Below are 19,408 nucleotides of genomic sequence, written 5' to 3' on the forward strand. Positions count from 1 at the left end.
ATAGGGGCCTTTTTTACCTGTCAAATACAGGTGCTAGACATTTAGGAAAGTTTTCATGCATCTATGTTGGAATCATACCAATTGAGGAAAAATACTGGAAAAAAAATCTCTGCTAAAAACTTCAATACTTCACATACAAACATACAAAATGTGGTAGTGAAATACTTTTTCCTTTAACAGGTTCTGTGTCATTGCAGTCCTTTTGGACTTCATTATTAAAATAAGCAAAATATCTTTTATATTCCTTACTTGATTTAACCTAGTTAGGTTTCATACAGATGGAAATTCTGCTGAAAATACAATAATGGGAGGGTGTGCAATTAAAAGGGGTACTATCTTAAAATTCCAATTTGTTTTATTTGAACCAATTACTTTTTCAAGGTACATTAAACATTATTAAAGCTATTATTAGCAGGGAAGGATCTATGCTACTCTCTTCCTCTGTGTGGATATCTCTACATTCCCCACTCTTTTCAAACAGCACAGGGAACAAATTAGCTTGCTGCAGATCTTTTAACCAAGCAAAGAGACCAGTTATATCTATAATGGGAAAGTGGACTCAGATAATCAAGAAAATGTATATTGAAAGTTTAGGCGTGAAACACAGACAGCAGTAGTTCAAAAAGGTCTTTCTTAACGCTACCATTGCATTGTAAAATTAATCAGAATTTAGGTGAATCGTAACACATCTGAACCTACAGACAAAAGGCACCCAAGCACTTTGATTTCTAGAGTTAAGAGAGTCAGGCAGTTCTCAGATCCATACTTCAGCTCTAAGGACTAGAAAACTTGGAGTGACAGCAGACTTACAAGCAGCCACAGGAAGAGCTCCAAAACACTCTTCCTGTATGAAAGACATGAAGTACATGTGTTGGGACTTCTTCTTCAGCAGTCAGAAACATCACCAAAATCTTTCATACTTTAATATGTGGGGGAGCTTATGTCTTTGATAAACCTCTTGGACTGTACTTCTGAGAGTTTAAAAGGGCCTAGTGTTAAAATTTCAGGCAGTGAATTGTTTCTTATGATAAAAATGTTCATCTGGAATTATTTTTGTCTAGGGTTCATTAATGAGCATCAAAGTGGGGAGAGGTAGATTTTTTTGTCTTGTAACTGCCTCCTGCCCCCAAGCAGTCAGATTGGTGTCCAAACTCAGTCAGCCACTGAGGTCCACTGATTTGTAGTCTGTCTGTCTTACTTAAAGCTGTTTTACTTATGAATAGCCAAGTAAAATGTATATGAATTGAAATTATGCAATATGGTCCGAAACTACTGTGAGCTGCAAGCCATTCTGCTGCTCAGGTATCTGTAGGTAAAATAACTCAGGAGCAATATGGGAGGAAGGTGCTGGGCTGGCTGAGGGGTGCACCACAGCTCAAGTTAACTATTATCTCAGAGTATCAGAGCGATGGTGAAATGACCAAGCTGACTTAGGATACTTCATGGCACAAAAAAAATTCGTAAGCTTAAAATGCCAGGCCAAATGACAGCCATTTTGACAGTCTTCCTGAAAGAAAAAGCTCCCAGTCTCTTGTCTGGTTTTGCATTGTGTCAAGGTCAATGTAGTGATACTGGTGGGCAGTAGCACCCTATGTAAGTTTAATTATTGTGTTTGCAGATTTGAAGTTCATGTTTCTCTGTCTCTGTTCGTAGGCAGTGGCGATTTTGACAGCTACATATCCTGTGGGACACATGCCCTATGGCTGGCTGACAGAGATCAGAGCAGTATACCCTGCTTTTGACAAGGTGAGTGTCCCTGTTAGGGCTGTCATAAATACCTCTTGTGGGGTTTTGCATGTGTGGTCCTCCTAGTTCTCTCTGTTTGTTGTTCCACTGATAGGTTTTCTTAAAATCTGGTTAAAATTAATTGGCTTTTGGTGGCTTCAAGCTGTTGTCTGATTTATGATTTTAACCTTAGCTCTGTGTTACAAGGTAATAAGCTGCCTTTTGAATAGATAGGTGCTGTATTTTTAAGGATTAAAAGAAGTCCTCACTATGAGGTAGCTACTTAGGTAATGAAGTGATTTCTCACAAAGTGTCATCACTGAATGAGGAAGCTCACGTCTGTGCTCCAGATTTTGTGGTATCTCTCAATTTGGTTTTATATATTTAGCAAAGGGTGTTTCATAGACTGACACTAACACAGATAACATGCACTCTTTTAGTAGTACTGACTTAGCTGACCAAGGCTATGAAGATTTTTGTTGGTAAATCATTTAATTATGTAAGAATGCAAGGACTGTTCCTGTAACTGAGCACAGAGCGAAAATTAATTTTTTTAGTCTCTTTTTTTTGCTCTGATTTATAACTGGTACTCACTAGTCCATATGTTATGCAAAGAACAGTCCTGTCCTGTGACTCTAGAATTCAAATGCCAGATCCTCTCCTTCCCTTTATTTATTAGTAACTGAACTTTCTGATTCCAAATGCTCCTGAGAAATATGTTTGTTTTCTCTGGAATGTATTTAACTGGAACAAGCCCTGTTTAATATCATCCACCATATTTCCAAGGAGAATTTAAAAACAACACAAAGTCAAATCAGTCATAACCTCCTAACCTGCCTGTGTACAACTAAATTGACCTGTCAGATAAAATACCACATGCAGGCTTTTCTTGGAGGCCATGCTACTGAAAAGGAACTGCAGATGCAAACCCAGTGAACTGCAAGATAAAAATAGTTTGGGACAGGAAACTCAGGGGCTGCTAAACTCATTTGATCCGAGCCACAATCAAATGCACTATTACCAAGCAATAGTAACAGCAATTAAGACTCCTAAATTCAGGTCTCATTTAGCTGGTGAAAGATATGCTGACAACTGCAGTGGTGACAGGATTAGACCATGATTTGTCCACTTGTTTATTTCAGTTAAAAGGCTTCTCATAGAGCTCTTGTGGAACAATGTGAGGAAGAAAATGCTAGGTTAAGGCACAGATGGATACAGTTTATCTAACTGCTGGAAAAGTACTAATGGGAATTTTAATTCCATGTTTAAAAAGCAATTTGTAATAAAATGTACAGAATGAGGTAGCAGCAGTATAAAGGGTCTCTCATCCTGGCAACCATATGTGTAAATGCCTTCACTGTACTTTTCAGACAATAAATACCAAACCTGAAACCCACAGTGGGTTTTTTTAGATTGCTGTGAGAATTGCTTTCCCTCAGTCATGCATCACCTTGTGTCACTGTGCCTTTCAAAAGCTTTGTTTCTTTAAGCTAAGTCTTTCTCAAAAGAGTCCAGATAGAAATACTTTTTATTTCTGGACCCTGCAAGGTGTCCATTGTGATTTTCAGAAGCCAGAGGAGTGTGTTTGCATGCAAACTCCCATTTTCTTTTGTCAGTTATTCAGGAAGCTGGCAATGCTGATAGCCATCAGAAGCACACTGACTGATGGGATCTGAGATGCCCCTCTTCAGTGGCTCTATTGGAGAAGTCAGATTCTTGTCTTCACAGGGAAATCATCACCTCTCTTCACATTTGTGAGAGAGGTGCAGGGTCCTACTTCAGTCTTAAGAGACTTTATGTCCAAAGCAACCTCATGGCCTAGCAGTTACATTCAGGTTAAGGGTTGCTACTGACATTCTGGAAGAGAGGAGGCATATGTTAATTCTGTGCTCTGTATGCTGTTTGATATGGTGATAATGCCATTGCTCTCAATGGACCTTGCCCCCTGATTCAGAGTAACACCAATTTTGAGATTTGTGAATGCTATTTATCTGATGACTAGATGGGAATGGATATTCTTTTTGCTCCAGAATCTCCATAGTGTTTTGTTCTGAGAACTGAATAGCGTGTAAGAGTTATGAACAAAGAGTATGTGGTCAAGAGTTGGAGGAAAGGGTGGAGTATGGCAAGGGCAGTGATAGCAGCAGTGAGGTATGCACAAATGAGAAAGCTTTTTCTTAGCAGCCCTTTTGGATGGCTTCATTTGGGTGTGCTTTATTTCCTCTTTGTTATTTTAGGCTTGTTAGAAAGTTGAGCCATGCAGCAAAAAGTTCATTTAAACACTGGTGAGTGATATAAGCAAGGCCTATCCTCACATCTGTAAAAACTAACAGTAGCAAAGTATTTCTTCAGAAACCCAATTAATAGTAATAGATGCATGAAAAACCATTTACAGAGAGTTTTCATAACCTGTTCCCAGAAAGGTCAGAGTGGCTTCCTGCTTTAAGGTCTGGGCTGCCTACATCTTCAAGCACCCAAACTTCCAAGTAGGTATTTAGGCAGGAGCGTGGAGCCATCTAGGTGCAATTGCTGCACTGATCAGAGCAAAGCCTTAAACTGTAAAATTCCATCAAGCACTTGAATGTGTGTGGAATGATGTACTCTTCCCAGTGCTCCGGTCCCAAGATGTGTCTGCGATAGTTCTGTTTCTCCTATGAGTAACTCCAGTAAAGGAGGCTGACTGTGTGACAGGTACTGCTCTTCTACCCAAGTTACATCAAGGGTGTATAAATGTACATGATGGTACAGGTTTTATCAGCAGGTGCACAGACTTGTGTATCTCAAACAGTCCCAGGGTAAATGCAATAGATGACCTAACAGCCTCTTGCTTAAGGGCTCCTAATGGTACCCCGCTTTGATATCCCATCCTCTCCTTTCACAGACCATTTAGTTTGGTTTTATGTGCTCCCCAAGGGCAATTTTAAATCTTCAGCTTCATTTGCTGTATTAGACATTTGGAAGTAGGCTTTTGTTGTTTTAAATAAAACTTCACTGCCATGTGAGTACAGAGCCCATGTTCAAGGTGGAACATCCAATAGTCCTAATTATGTTCTGTTCATTAAACTGCATTAATGGAGCCAGCTGTTCCATTATATACATTATAAACAAGCAAGCTTTGTTTATATTACCTACTTGTCTAATTGGATCAGTAAGGATGCTTGCATTGGTGATTTGGTACCAATCTGTGGTAAAATGAAATAAAATCCTGTTTTTCCTGTGAAAACATCCTACAAATTTTAAGGTTTAAAAAAATTATGTGGTGTTTTTTTAGAAGGAACTACCAACCTTTTTCAAAGCTGAATTTGTTAAATAGGACTTATTCCTTAGAAAAGTAGGGAGATTGCTCAGCCCTCAGTGACCATAGCAGCAGTTGCTGTTAGTTTAAGCAGAAAATGGTCTGTAGTGGTACAAAGTACTCAGAAAGCTCCAGGTTATAAAGCAAACAAGCAAAGTCAGACAGGGGCAGGCATAGACAGTCAGGTCCAGCACATGACCCTGGTGTCGGCAGCTCCCGCTTGTCTGGAGCCAGGCTAATTCTCCCTATCTCTTTCTCCCGCCCTAGAATAACCCCAGCAATAAACTGGTGAACACCAACAGCACTGTCACAGCGACACACATCAAGAAGTTCACTTTTGTTTGCATGGCGCTGTCCTTAACGGTAAGAAACCTTTGTTCAACTCAGTGGTTTTCATCTCAACCAGAAAATTGTCTCCTCTACCTAATGCTAAAAGCACTAGCAGTTCAAGAAAGGTGAGTTGTCTTGTCTTGTGAAGCTCTGTTGCTTTTATCTGGAGTAGGGACTGTGATCATAGTATTGGAGTACCAAGAAAATCAGCTGTCATTAACTCAGGCTCGATATCTAAAAGGCTGGAGTTACTTTGCTTTATTTTCACTACTCTTCATTTCAAATCAGCCTCCCATGCAAAAAGATATCAGAGATCTGCTTTTCTTTTCATCTCTTTTTGTTTCTTTTTTTAAATGAACAAAACTTCAGGTAACCAGTGTCAGGAAGACAAAAGAATGCATTTGTGTCACGTGCAGTGGGAAGGCAGCCTGTTCCTGAGCATCCTTCATTTACTGCGAGTGGTGGGAAAGGCAATAGTTGTTCCCTGCTGCCTCTCCTGGCACTGGGTTTTCATGTGGGGGTACTTTGATGCACATTTGTTCTGTTTGCTCTCAAAATTAACTAAAAAGAGCAATATCAGAGATGGTGCTGACACTGACTAAAGGGTCTCAAGCTGTGTCCATGCTGGGAAGCATTGCATGGGGATGACATTCAGGGAGAAATATTGCTGAGCATGCCGTGTTTCAAAATTACCAATTTGCACACATAAATACAGTGCATTTTCCCCAAAAACACCATTTCTGCAAAGTTTTTTAGCAACAAACAGGCAGTGGAAGAAAACTCCTGCAGCTGGTGGGGATCACAGCATTTGATGAAGCAGATGACCAGGGTCAATCCAACCTCTGTTTCTGTATAGGATGGATTTATATTAGTGCTTGGGGCCATGATATTGTCTCTCCACAGTACCTGCACTAGCAGGAAAAAAGAAAAGGAGAACCTAGAAAAAAGGTTCTTCACAGAAAAAGTCCTTCATCACACTAGAAAAGTACTTGGGAAATGTGGCACTTGTTTTAGCATACAATGCACAAAGTCCTACAATTGAATCTACTCATACCCCAGACAGGTTTGCTGTTTGCATTGTATACTTTCCATGGGTTAACTGGCTGCTTTGGAGCTCTCCTCTCCCTACATTCACAAATTTATTGTTGAGTATGGGAGTGCTGACCGAATTTCTGTCTCCCTTTCATTGTACTGTAGAACATTTATGACTGAGTTGCAAATGGCTTATGTATGAAGAGAAACTAATTTATGTCAAAGGAAAGTTACAGTACACAAGCCAGAAGTATTTGTAACCATCCCCACCCCCTTGCCACAACCTGGGAATGTGGGATACAGAACTCTGTGTTATTTCACAGTTGAAAATGAAGCAGCTCAATCCATCCATAGCTGAATTACATTTCTTCTGCTCTTTGTTTCCTATGCTTTTTCCCTAAACAGCTACAACTGGCCACCATCAAAGACAGAATTGTATGAGCCAATGTGGCATCTATTCTGTCTTTAAATTTCCTTAAGCTTGACCTCTTCTCATGTGGCTTAGAGACCAACAGCTCTTGTTCTAACTTGTATTTCCTACAGCATGAAACGGAGACAGACATATGCCTGCACTGAATTGGCCACTGTCTGTCTGGAGACTTTCCACAGCTCTCCCATTATCTACCATTACACACCTTGAGGTTTTCTCTTGTGTCCTGTGCCAGGCCAAAGTTAAGTTCTCTACAGCTAGAGCCTCCCTTGAATCTGTCAGTTGTTACAGACCCGTGAATAGGAAAGATTTCCTTGTTATAAATTGTTCTGAGAATACTATTTCAATCTCAGAGTTTTCTCTGAACTGACTGTATTCTTAATTCCCCATGGTATTTATCAGGTTACTCTGGTTCTGATTGATTATGGGATTTTCACATTACCATCACTATCCTCTGCAGAGTAATTTTTAATCATCGCAATAGGCTTTTGTTTTGTGACTTTCTGGGATTTTGCATCCAAAAGTTCTCCATTTTACTTTCAAGGGCAGCTCTTTCATGAGATCATCATGAGAAATTTGCCCACACTGAAATTCCAGAAACACTTTTGAGGTCCATAGCTTTTCCTGTCCCGTTTCTATTTTTATCTGCTAGTGACAGATTCTTAGGATTTCTTGTCAACAGACAGAGCAGAAAAATAGACACGAGCTCTAAAGATTCAGCTGGATTCAAAGGCTTGAGCCTGCAAATGCTTCAGCACACAAACTCAGCAGATGACTCCTGTTAATGTGTGCCACAGGCTTTAAGGAACTAGACTTTAAATTTGCCTCTGTTGTGGCCAGGTGAGCTCCCATGGCCATTGGTGATAGCCATGTTTTTATTCAGGGCTCTACTTCAATAAATGGCAGTCAGACTAGTGGCATCACCATTGGTAACATCTTGTTCTTTCAGGTCAGAGGGAAAGTGAGAAAGAGGCTCCCAGGGTAAGACAAAGCAAATCAAGTGCTCTAGACATGTCATGTGAATGCATTTTCCAGTGGATGATCTACAGAAGGATTCCAGAAGATGTAAAGATAAAGGCAGTCCATTAACCACTCGAAAAAATAACAGTGAAGCTTTAAGTACAAGCAGCAGCCATGCAGGGAAGTACCTTCCCAATGTAAAACCCTGGGAAGCTTTCAGTCATTGAAGACGTACTATTTCAATAGAATTGGGAGAAAATGTCCTACCTCCTTCCACAGAACAGCCATGCTTGCACAAGAAGTACTGCAGTCCTAGTACTGCAACAGAAACACCTTTTCACTGTTGTTGGTAGTGATAGTATTAGGTCAGAGTAGAAAAAAAGGCATAGTTTTGTTAAGAAACATAACTTTATGGTTTGTTTAAATCTTCATGGGATCTGAAAGGCTACACTTGAGCCTTTCCAGGCTAACTGTGCAGCATGCACATGTGTTCTGTCAAGTATGATCATAAGTACTGCCTCATGGCTTTTAAGCATCAGGTGGGTGTTACAGCTGCTTCTTCAAAAAATGGGAATTAGTTGTATTGCTTAGTGAAAAACAAGCTGTTTTCCTTAAAAGCTGTAAGTAGAAGCCATTAAACTGATATGTAAGGCAGCTGTGATTAGTCATATTGATGTGGTTTTTGTTGTGAGTAAGTGGGGATTCCTTCCAAAGCCAGGTTTGTGACTGTGCAACTGAATGTAAAACACATATAGCAGAGGGAAGGGACTCAGCTTTAGAAATTTGCCTGTACAAATAAGGGACCATTCTGATTTTAAAAAATAAGTCATGCTTGGTAATTTACATGCACTTTAAAGGGTATGCATGGTGTTGTTTGCCATTATTTGTTAGTTCACTGCCATTAGGCACTTCTTTCCATATGTAAGTAGAGAGACTGCTCCAAATGCCAGTGCTGCTGCCATTGCAGATCAGGCTGTTGAAGAACTAAACATTTTGGTTCAATGCCTGATTAGATGGCCCTGCAGATCAGCCCTGAGGTGGCTGCACAGTTGTAAACTAAGTGAAGACACAGACACATGAGAGAAAAGTGGTGCATTTGTAGCACATATCCCTCCAGCTGTGGGATGTGTCAGCCTCAGCACACTGCATAAATCCCAAAATAATTTGTCTGGGTGCTAATTTACTGCATTTCTCCATTGCAGCAAAGGTTTGCTCTGTCAGGAGAGAACTCCCTTACACATGAGCTGTGAGTAGAGGGGCAGGCTCTGCGAGGAGCAAGCTATGCAAGGAAACCCTGACATACCCAGCAGGGATAATAGCAAATAGGCTGTGCTTTAGCAAGGGGTTTTTTTAGAACAGTGGTAGTGTCTCTGAGCTTGGACACCACAGTGCAGAATTCAGGAATTTTTCCAAGGCAGCCTGTGACAGGGCACAGATACTGCAAAATTACTTTTCTCTCTCTCTTTCTATTTTTTTTTTTTTAATTCTCTCTCCATTTCTCACCTGAGCTCTTACTTAAGTCTGTGTGATGACACAGAAGTTGCAGTCAGTTAAGGCCCTTTTCCCTGGCTAATGTTAGCTGCTGGCAGCCATGTGATTAGTGTTTGGTCATCTGCCTCTGAACTGCAAGGCTTTGCAGGCTGAGTTCACATTAGTTGGTAATGCCTGCTTTATAAAAGTAATAGAGGCCTCCTTTGTGAGGGCTCAGGCTGCTTTGCTGCACCCACTGCAGCCTCATCTGTGTGGTCAGAGCCGTGCCCTCACAACACGTCTGTGTGCAAACCCCACACACCCTGAGCTGAGAGGCGGCCATCGATTGTGAAGGCAGCACCAGGGAAAGTGGGACAGTCAGCTCTCCGAGGGGACTGGAAACAGCAGCATCTGTTCATGTCTCAGAGTCATGCTGGAAGGCAAGTGATGTCTTAGTTAACGTGAGGTCTGAGCACCCTCATTTAAATAGATGCCACTAGGGTAAAAGCATGGCCAGCTCAGTGTGGCTGGTACCAGGTCACTGCATGAGGAACATGCAGGATGCTGGTCAGAGAAAGCAGCTTCTCAGAGAGCCCTGGGAAAGCTCCCTAGCTCACCATCACTGAAAATGACCCTGAATGGTCTGTACTTACGTGTTCATTTATTGTTCATTGCCAGGGAAGGAGCAGTCAGTTCTTACAGCAGTAGTTTGAGACCTGTGTAATTTGGTTCAGCTTTGTCTTCCAGCAGCCTCAGCTGGGACAGACCACAGTGCTTTTGGGATACAGTTCCAAACACCAGCTCCTGTTGCTACATGGTTCATGTTAGCTGAAGTGTCAGCAAGACATGTGGCCAGTTATTGTCATATTCTCTAGTGTTCTATGTGTTACAACAGGTTTTCCCTTCCCAATAAGACAGGCTCAAGGTGCCAGGGTGACATGCTATGTGCACCACACCATGTTCATCCATCTGTCACCAAGCTAATGTACAGCAGGAGAGCTGCACAGTACTTCTAAGTTTTAGCATGTGTTCTATTAGAAACAGCATAAAGCTCTTTCCAGCTATTTAAAAGGAATTTCAATGCTGCTTTGCTTTTTTTTTTTTTTCAATGAACACATGGTTGTAGACAATTGGAGAAGGTAGGAGTTTTCACAAATGAACAGACTGATTAAGGGGAGAAGCTAATTGTATGGAGTACTGTCTTATATTTAATTAGTAAACACTGCTTAAGAAACAAAATCCAGATGTTCAGTTTTGCCCTGTGATTTTTCATTCCTTCCTGTTCCAAAAGACTAAAAGATAGAGGGAGAGAAAGTGTTCACATTTACACATTTATGTGTGTGTGATTTATGCAAGACTTATAAATTTCATATTTACTCGTTACAAACAAACTAGTAAAAACTTTAAATCTTAAAAAAAAAAAAGAAAAATAACATTGCCATGAAGTTTCAATGAAAGTGAAGGAAGTTAAGCTGAACAGATTGATGTGCATTGTGTTGTGGTAAGCAAACTCAAATTCCAGGTCACCTGCATTAGATTTAAATCTCAGTAAAAGTTTAGATGTAATGTACTTAGGAGCAGACAGCTGGTCAGTTAAATGGCTTTTATGCTTAACCCTGAGAGTTAAGTGTGTGTGTGTCAATACATGTCAAAACGTCACCTACTTTTCAATCAGGTTTGGTTTATTGACTAATGATAACTTTAAAATGTTTCTAATACTAGCAAAATTATTTTCTATTTTATTTGTTAGGTAATCTCTTATATTCTATAAATAAAATGCTACATTTTTTTAAAATAGTGTAGTGTTTAGATTCATAACTCGTTCTTTTGACAGAGGATAAAAAGTACTGATTTCTAAGGACTCCTGCTGATGAGCATCTGTAGTTAGAGGAGTTACTATTGGCAAGTGTTTTTCTTTCATTAGCTGGTAGTTATCAGTCCCGCAGGAAGAGCAGCACACATACATTTTTTCAGCTCCTCAATGATTATACCTTGTAGCACAGCAGGAAAAACTACCATCACTTGGCAGTTATATTCATCTCATAGATTAATGTATAATGTATGCATCTGACAAGCAGATAATCATATTCAGTGTCGTGCTAGGTGAGGGGGTTTCTGTTACATTATAACCACCAGAAAGTTTAAGCTGCAGCATTTAACATGTTTGCTTGTGTATCTTTTATTTCCCTCTAACCATGGGCAAAAAAGAGGGACAGATGCTGGGAACCATAGATTTGCAAGATTCAATAGGGAGACCCCATCTCAGTCTGGAAACATCAGGGTGAGGTCCAGAGTCACAGGGTTTCTCTTGCTGGATCCCTGTGATGGGATCAGTTTCAGCCTGAAGAGGGGAGGAGGAAAGTCTTTGTTCCATTTGACGACAGTTTACTGCAAGCCATCCCATCATTTTCCTAATTCTCAGTCGTCATCTGCTTGGTTATGTTCTATATTAATCATCAAGAACCTAGGAGATAAGAAAACCCTGACCAAGAACAAGGAAGCCAGTGTAACAGGGAAAATTCCCTATATGAAAAACCGAGAAGCACAGAAGACAAGACTCAGGAGCTGCTGCTTCCTACTTCATTCTGTAAGAGCAAGAGTCAGTGGAAAAGAAGCAGCTGTGTTTCATTCAGGCTGAAAAGGACAACTCGAGATGCCTTAGCTTTTGCTCTCTGCTTTGGATTTGGTTATGCCAGACTAGGAACTGCGAAGTGGGTACTGGCTGCTGACTCTCCTGTCCAGTTGATCAGCAAGGCTCCACCAGCCAGTGAAATGTAGCACTGGCTGATAAAATTGGAGTCAGAATGAGTAAAGACAGAATATTCATACCAACTCAATATATTATTGCAATAGCATTGCCTTATTCACTTATTCCCTGATGCTGTGCAAACACTCTATACTCAATAGTTGTTTAATTTCCAGCTGAACTCAGCAAATCATATTTCCCAGCCTTCAGCCTGGCAGCTGATTTTTCCCATGAGGGACACCAAAGACTGTACAGTTTTCATAGGCCCATTTGCTCTCAAATATTCAGTCTGTAGTGTAATAAATATACCATTTCATATCCCTTTCTGCACTTACAAATAAGTTCATTTTCCACATGATAAACTATCCTGTGTAAAGCTCTTACATACATAAGAGCTATTTATTTGATGTTTTCAACTCTGCTGTCTGCTAAATAATGAGACATAAAGCAACTCTTGACAGAAGTTAAAGAAGTTAAAGGAGAGACGTTAAAGAATTTGTTGTATCTCTGCAGCAAGACTGACTGCTGGCCTATTAGGCACTCAGGATAATATGAATTAGGCTTGCATGTTGAAAAATTCCAAGGCACATATTCCCATTTCACTGAAATCTTTTGAAGGCAGAAGAGGGGTGTCCATAGCATGAAATAAGTGCATGGCAGGTGGCTGCAGTGCACAGCTCTCACTGTCAGGAGTCCCATGGCATTTAGCCACCGTGAATGCACTTCCTGAGCTGCAATAGCTAGAGAGGTATCACGCCCTCCGCTTTCTTTCCAGCTTTGGAGATTATGTACCTGGAAGGCCAAGAGACAGAAAATTGCATTCAGGGCCTGAACTGAGATTCATTTTTAGATGCCTTAGGTGGCTTCACTGTAGCTAGAGGGTGTGCAAAGGAGTATTTTAAAATAGGATTTGCCACAAGTAGTGCATATGAACGTGTTTTCGCAAAAATGTGGATAGTGTTTTTCTCCTGCCCTAAAGAAAATAAGGTCAGTTACTACTACTACTGTGAAATCAGTATTAGACTGCCAGGTAGCAAGAAAATGTAGAAATACTTGAATTTATCTACTCACCTTCATGCATTTGAGCAAACAAGGATGAAGGGTTGTGTGTGCTTATTTGATTAAGTTTGGTAAGGATCAGCCTAGAGAGGAACAAAGTGATTTGCAATTCTGACCCATGCAAGAAACTGTTAGGGCTTTTACTCCATTATTCATCTTCCACTGCTACTTACAAGGCCTTTAGCCAAGTATCTGCTGCCTCATCCCCATGCTTTCAAGTGATCCAGATGCTGGAAAAGGGAACAAGAAAAAATAAAAAAATAACTGTTCCTGTTTCCTTGTGACTGATGCCATAGGTTTCTTTCCTCAGTGTGTTGAGAGGGTTGCTAGCAGAAAAAAAATCACCCAGTAATTAGCTGCAATAGCTATAAACATTCCAGGCTTCTAATACTGGTTCTTAGTTCACAAGCTGAAATCTGAACAAAGTGGGGATCTCTGAGATCCTTAATTTAGGCATCCTTCTCTGTGCTTTGCATGCAATGCTGAAACTTCTCCATTTGCCCGTCTCAGCTCTTACGGAGATGACAGATAGCAGGCATTCTGAAGATGGCCCTTTGATAACAAACAAACAAAGGACCAAACTCTGAATTCGGAACAGGGACAGTACTGGAGGGGTGTGTGGTGAAATACAAACATATTTAATGCTAAGGAGAGCCATTTGTGCATTGATGGTGCAGAAGAGCAGTTGGACAAGTAGGTAAAAATGAACTGATGCTCACAAAGCCTCATTTTTTCACAAATTTTTGACTCATGATCTAGGGAATAGCATCATGGTCTGAAAAGGAGGAGCCATACGTTTAAGTTCCTTTGCATTTCAGATACTGAACATCTTCCCTGCAAATGGGGAATGCAATATGACATACAGTTAGAAACCTCATTAATCTGTTCTGGCTTGAGGATTTGGCTACTCTAGCATTTCTGCCTTACTAGAAGAAACAGCTGTGCCACACCATGAAAAACAGGATCATGATGATTTCTTTCAATGTGAACAAGGAAATCTGTGAATTTTTCAGTGTTCCTGTGCTCAAGGTAAAACATCGCACAGACCAAGTTGCTCTGTAGAAATCACAAATTTTAATTCTGGAGCAGAAAGGTAATATGACTTCTGATGGCAATAATGCTTTTCAGTTTTTGAAGTGTTTGTGTTTTAACAAACACGGCCTGGGACTGTGTTTTGTGTTACAGTGTTTGGTGTTATAGTTCCAGAAGGTCAGTTACCAACCACTGCACTAGAATTTATAAATGGAAGATTACTTAAGAGCCAACTTTCTTAAAGTGGCTTGTGTTGGTGCATTAACTAGGGTGAGCCTTTGCTGTTTTCTAAGGCTGACAAAGGTTATATGATTTTTTGGGGGGGGGCGTGAGGGTGGGGTGTGTGGGTTTTTTTGGAAGTTAAGTCTGACTGGAGTACTTTAGGGTTTGAATAATAATTGATTTTTTTCAATGCATCACACAATATCAAATTGCAGATTAATACTGCCAATCCTCATTCCCCTTCCACATAGTTTACAGCAGTCAAACTTTATAGTATATTGTCCAGTTCATCCAGGTTAAAACAGTAGTTGATCCTCCCCTGTCCAAAGTCATGCTTACAGCTCTCCTGAACTGGAAATTTTCCTGAATATCTCCTTTTCTGCTTATGAGAATAATCAATTACCCTTGAAGACCTTCCAACTCAGAGTAGCTACTGCGCTGTATCTCCATTCCTGGTATTTGTTGCTCACTTTCAGGAATACCTTTTTATAACAAAGAAGAGCTTAGTCATGGCTAGCAACTGGCTTTAAGAAACAGTACAAACTGTATTTTCTTCAGAACTGAAGTACTGTATAGATTTATTTTGCCTTCTGTGTAGTTCTTCCTCCTGAGTATAAAGATAAATGAAAGCAAATGAGACTAGTTCAGTTGGTCAGAGCATGGTGCTAATAATGCCAAGGTTGTGGGTTCAATCCCTGTATGGGTCATTCATTTAAGAGCTGGACTCAATGATCTTTGTGGGTCCCTTCCAACTAAGAATATTCTGTGATTCTCTGAAATATTTTGCTGCCACCATATCTACCTGTGACATTCAATGTCAGAAGTTTAAGGCATTGCAGAGGCCACCGGATTTGTGTTCATTTTTTCCTATCTTTTTGTTGGCTGTTTTTGTTTTGCATCTCTGCATTGCTTTATTATCAGGGGTTACAACCTGGCTTTACTAAAGTTGTGGCAAATTTGGACTGAGAGACAGTAAAATCCACAGGAATAAATGTCACAAGAATCTGGTCCCTCTCAGAGGACACAACCCCAGCTGTTGACCATGCCAGTGCTTGAAATTCCCTGGGTGGCAGTGTCCTTATCTCTTGTGAGTATACAAAGAAAGAATGTAAAAATATGGACAGATTTCCCCAACTCTCTCATATCTTACTTCACCAATGGTGTCATTACAGCCTTATTGTATTAAAAAGATCTCACAAGTCTTATCTAGAATATCCATACTTTTAAAAAGCAGCATTAACTTTTAAGACTAAATCAGTTTTATTTTGACTTTACTGTTGTAGACCATATGAAGGTCAAGGACAGCCTTTAGAGTAATACCACTCATCCAGTGGAGGAATTTGTTTTCACTGCTTTGATTTTGCCCATCTCTTAACTCCAAGATTGTTTTTTTAATCTTCAGGCTGCTGGCACAAAAATAACAATTGGAAAATAGCATATTGGCAAAAAATAACAATTGGGAAATGGCATATTGGCAGACAGTTGCTCAAGAAGCTCTTCACCTTTTCAAGGTCAGGTGTAGTTCCCATTTCAGTAAATATTATTACAGACATGAATGGAAGCATTCCTGCCTGATCAGGAAGATGCTGGGCCACCAGAGGCAGACTTTATGAAATCCTCACAAGGGCCTTGTCCTATCCATGGTACTGCATTGAGCCTTTGTCCTGGAACAAATGTTTTTTGTTTGCTTCAGTGAGGTGGAGATTAATGTCTCCCTCATGATTGTTCAGGTTTCACACAAAGGGTCTGTTCTGCATGAGTGGCTGGAGCAGGCAGAAAAGGAAGCATCAAAAATTGTCCCTGCAGCAATGTTTCTGTTCAAACTTCTTGTTCACAGTAGAAAGAGCAGCAAGGGGTGCAGAAAACTTGGGACAGAATAAAGTTACTAAGTTGGGATATGGACAGTTTTCAAAAAGAGACCAGAAATCTGCTGTCTTTGGTTTACTGAAGCTTTTTAAAAGTGCAGTAAAATATCCTGCTTTCTGAAAAAAAAATAAGTGGCATAATTCATTGGAGAGATACAATGAATACCTTAAACAATTTAGTGACCCAACCCAGCCTGGAAAATACCACCTAAGTACTTTCAGCAGCAGCTGGGGAGACAGCAGATGTGGCATTATGTTAATGCTATCAGAGTGTCAGTGAATTGTGCAGCTGCTGGACCTGCCTTTATTTCTAAAGAACGTAGTGCTCTGTCACGCTGGAAAGCTGGGGGAGTGGGGGGAGATTTAGGTATGTGTAAACCAATTATTTCAGAAGGAGATATAAAGGTAGGGGGTCTTCCCACAAGCAGGCTCTGGTTCCCCCGCTGCTTGACATTTATGATGGCAGATTTCAGCTTTACACCCCCTGCACAGAACACAAAGTGCACAGAAATCTATACTGACTTGCATGTGCCTGAGGGATCATCATTATGAGAGAATGTCCTTGTGATTCAAGTCATCAGCATTATGATAAATCAGTTTCAAATGTGACTGCGGTCTGACATTTTTACTGCTCACAGATCCAGGGGGTTTTGTTTCATGGGACCCCAGAATTGTTCAGGTTGGAAAGGCCTCCTGAACTTAGGAGTTCATCAGGTCGAGCCTTTGGCTCAAAGCAGTGTCTGCTGTGATGTCAGAACAAGCTCCCTGGGGCTTTGGACAGCCTGTTCCTGAAGACTTTACGTTTCCCACACAAGAAAAGGACCCACTTTCTTACCTTACAGTTACAGGGCACATGAACACACATCATAATATGTCTCAACAGAGCATCAGACTGCAGCAACCTTGACCCTGAGATTTGCTCGGTTGGTTAGAGCATGGTGCTGATAACACCAAGGTTGTGGGATCAATCCCTGTGTGGGCCATTTAAGAGTTGGACTTGATAATCTTTGAGGGTCCCTTCCAACTCAGAATATTCTGTGATCTATGACTTGACACCTCAAAGTCTCAAACAATTCGGGATGATGAATTTAGTTTTTTTGCTGTGTATCAAAAATTCCTCAAAACTGCCAAAACTGCATGTGTGGCTCTGCAAAGACCACTCTCTGACATGAAATGCAGCAAAGACAGCATGAGCCTGCAGGTCCATTCTGGTAAGGACCAGGTTATGGTATGCAGCAAGCTTCCATAGCAAGGCAGTGATACTGGCCTCCAGTGTTGTATCATACCCAGCAATTCCTCCACAGATTCCAAAGAACTTCATGATTGTTTATAGAACTGTGCATAAAAAAAAACTCAAAAACAAACGGACCCAAAAACAACAAACCTAACTGAAAAAAAACCTCAAAACCCTTAAGTCTTTAAAGACAACAAGGTTTTTACTTGATTATTGTCACGGTAAATTGCATACAATTTCCTGTCAACAGGGAATAATGCCTTTAAGATAAAACCTAGACTTTATGATTTCTTGGTCCACAATAAAACACAAAAGCACTTCTTTGTGTAAATCAGTGAGTAGCTGCATCACCTTCCTTCATAAGAACCCTGTTGAATGCTTTCTGTGGTTTTCAGCTACCTGAGAGGTGCATGGTAGCTTCAGGAGGTATTAGGACTTTGTATTCTGTGCCACACCTCTATTCAACACGGAAACACACCTCAACTGGAATTTGAAAAGGGGGGGTAACTATTAACTATTTCTGTTGTTTCAGTAGTAGTAAGACGTTAACAGTTAAAAACTGTCATTACTTTTATTCTTCATAAAAACACAGAAGTGCAGTTTCCTTTACCAGTAAGATGCTAGAGTAAGATTTTGAGTGAAAAGCCCCAGTACTATGCAGTCATTTAGAGAACTAAATTTTCAAGGTTGATGAAGGTATGGATTTGAAATAGCCATGAAAACAGCACTAACAAAATAAACATTTTTTTTCAACATCCTGTAAAATAGATTATTGAACAGAGGAGACAATCCAGCATTTGGCACAGGTGCTAGTTAGAACAAGATATTATCTTGACTTCAAAAATATATCTGTGAAATCAGTTCATCTTGTGTGATACAAGTTCTAAAAGGAGACAGAATTATGGAAGGTCTTTGTATGTCAGAAAGAGGGAGACCGTGGAGGCATTTGGCAAATCAGGAAATTCAACCATGTAAGACTCAGGCTAATTTTGATTTGTTTATTGCTCGGTTCATAAAGCTAAATCATGTCATTTATAATCTTCCATAGCAATAAAAGTTATAAATTTAGTTGATACTATCTCAAAGACCCGAGGTGCAATTCAAAGCTGAGATGTGTAATAATTGGCAAAGTAGGTTCTCTCTGCCCTCACCAGGCACCACGTAGCACAAATGGTAATAGGTAATGAACAAGGCATGGGTTAAATTAAGCTACAACCCTCAATACATGCACAGAACAATATCTTGAGGGTAAAACACCTCACTTGGACAGCCATACTTCTGCAAATATATCACGTTCAACAAATTATGTGAAACATCTGCTGAGAGGTTTTTTGCTGGAGAAAAATAGGAACTGCATTTCATCACAGGATAACCTTTACCAGGTTAACCATTTTCCACAGTAAAATCTATTATTCCAGACTCATTCCAGATTGGCATATGTCAAACCTATTTTTAAAAACATTCATTTTGGATTCCTTAATTTCTTTTTGAGGAACATAGAGCCATACCATGTCTCTGTCATCTGCCAGAGTTTCTTCTAACCAAAGACTGCACGAGGTCTAGAAAAGCTGTACTGTTGTTCATAGCTCACTGGAATACTCTTTTGTGCCTTATATTTATCAATGAACTTCTCAAATACAGGCAGTTTTCTACAAGTACCGAAGAGCAAATCAGTCTGGCACCCTGCAGATTACTATACACATGACAATAGCCTTTGTTAGCATAATGTATTATAATGCATTATGTAGTGGGTCTCTGAGGTTTAGTAATCCCTGTCAGCAACCAGAATAAATGGAAATAGCTTCCAGGAGATGCAAGGCCTATGAAAAGACTGTTATTTTTCAAGAACTAGAAGCATTCAGACTCACACATGCAGCCTTTGGAACAAAATCTCATGAACAATCTTTCATCACAATCATTTGTGAAAGTCAAATGCCATAATTGTACTTAAGAGAATAAAGAGAAATTGAACTGAACACTAGCAGTTCTGTACTTCCCCTACTGAAAC

The 19,408-nt window shown here is 40.2% G+C and overlaps 1 protein-coding gene across 1 annotated transcript in view; it reads left to right on the plus strand.

Moving 5' to 3' along the window:
* Positions 1–19,408, plus strand: part of ANKH (ANKH inorganic pyrophosphate transport regulator) — a 107,551-nt gene that overhangs the window by 70,443 nt on the left and 17,700 nt on the right. Inside the window, exons 7-8 of the mRNA XM_082289688.1 lie at positions 1,654–1,746; positions 5,288–5,383. Coding sequence (XP_082145814.1) covers positions 1,654–1,746; positions 5,288–5,383 — 189 coding nt within the window. The remainder of the gene's footprint in view (positions 1–1,653; positions 1,747–5,287; positions 5,384–19,408) is intronic.

This window comes from Coloeus monedula (genome assembly GCF_965178545.1).
Source record: "Coloeus monedula genome assembly, chromosome: 1".
Classification (NCBI taxonomy): Eukaryota; Metazoa; Chordata; class Aves; order Passeriformes; family Corvidae; genus Coloeus; species Coloeus monedula.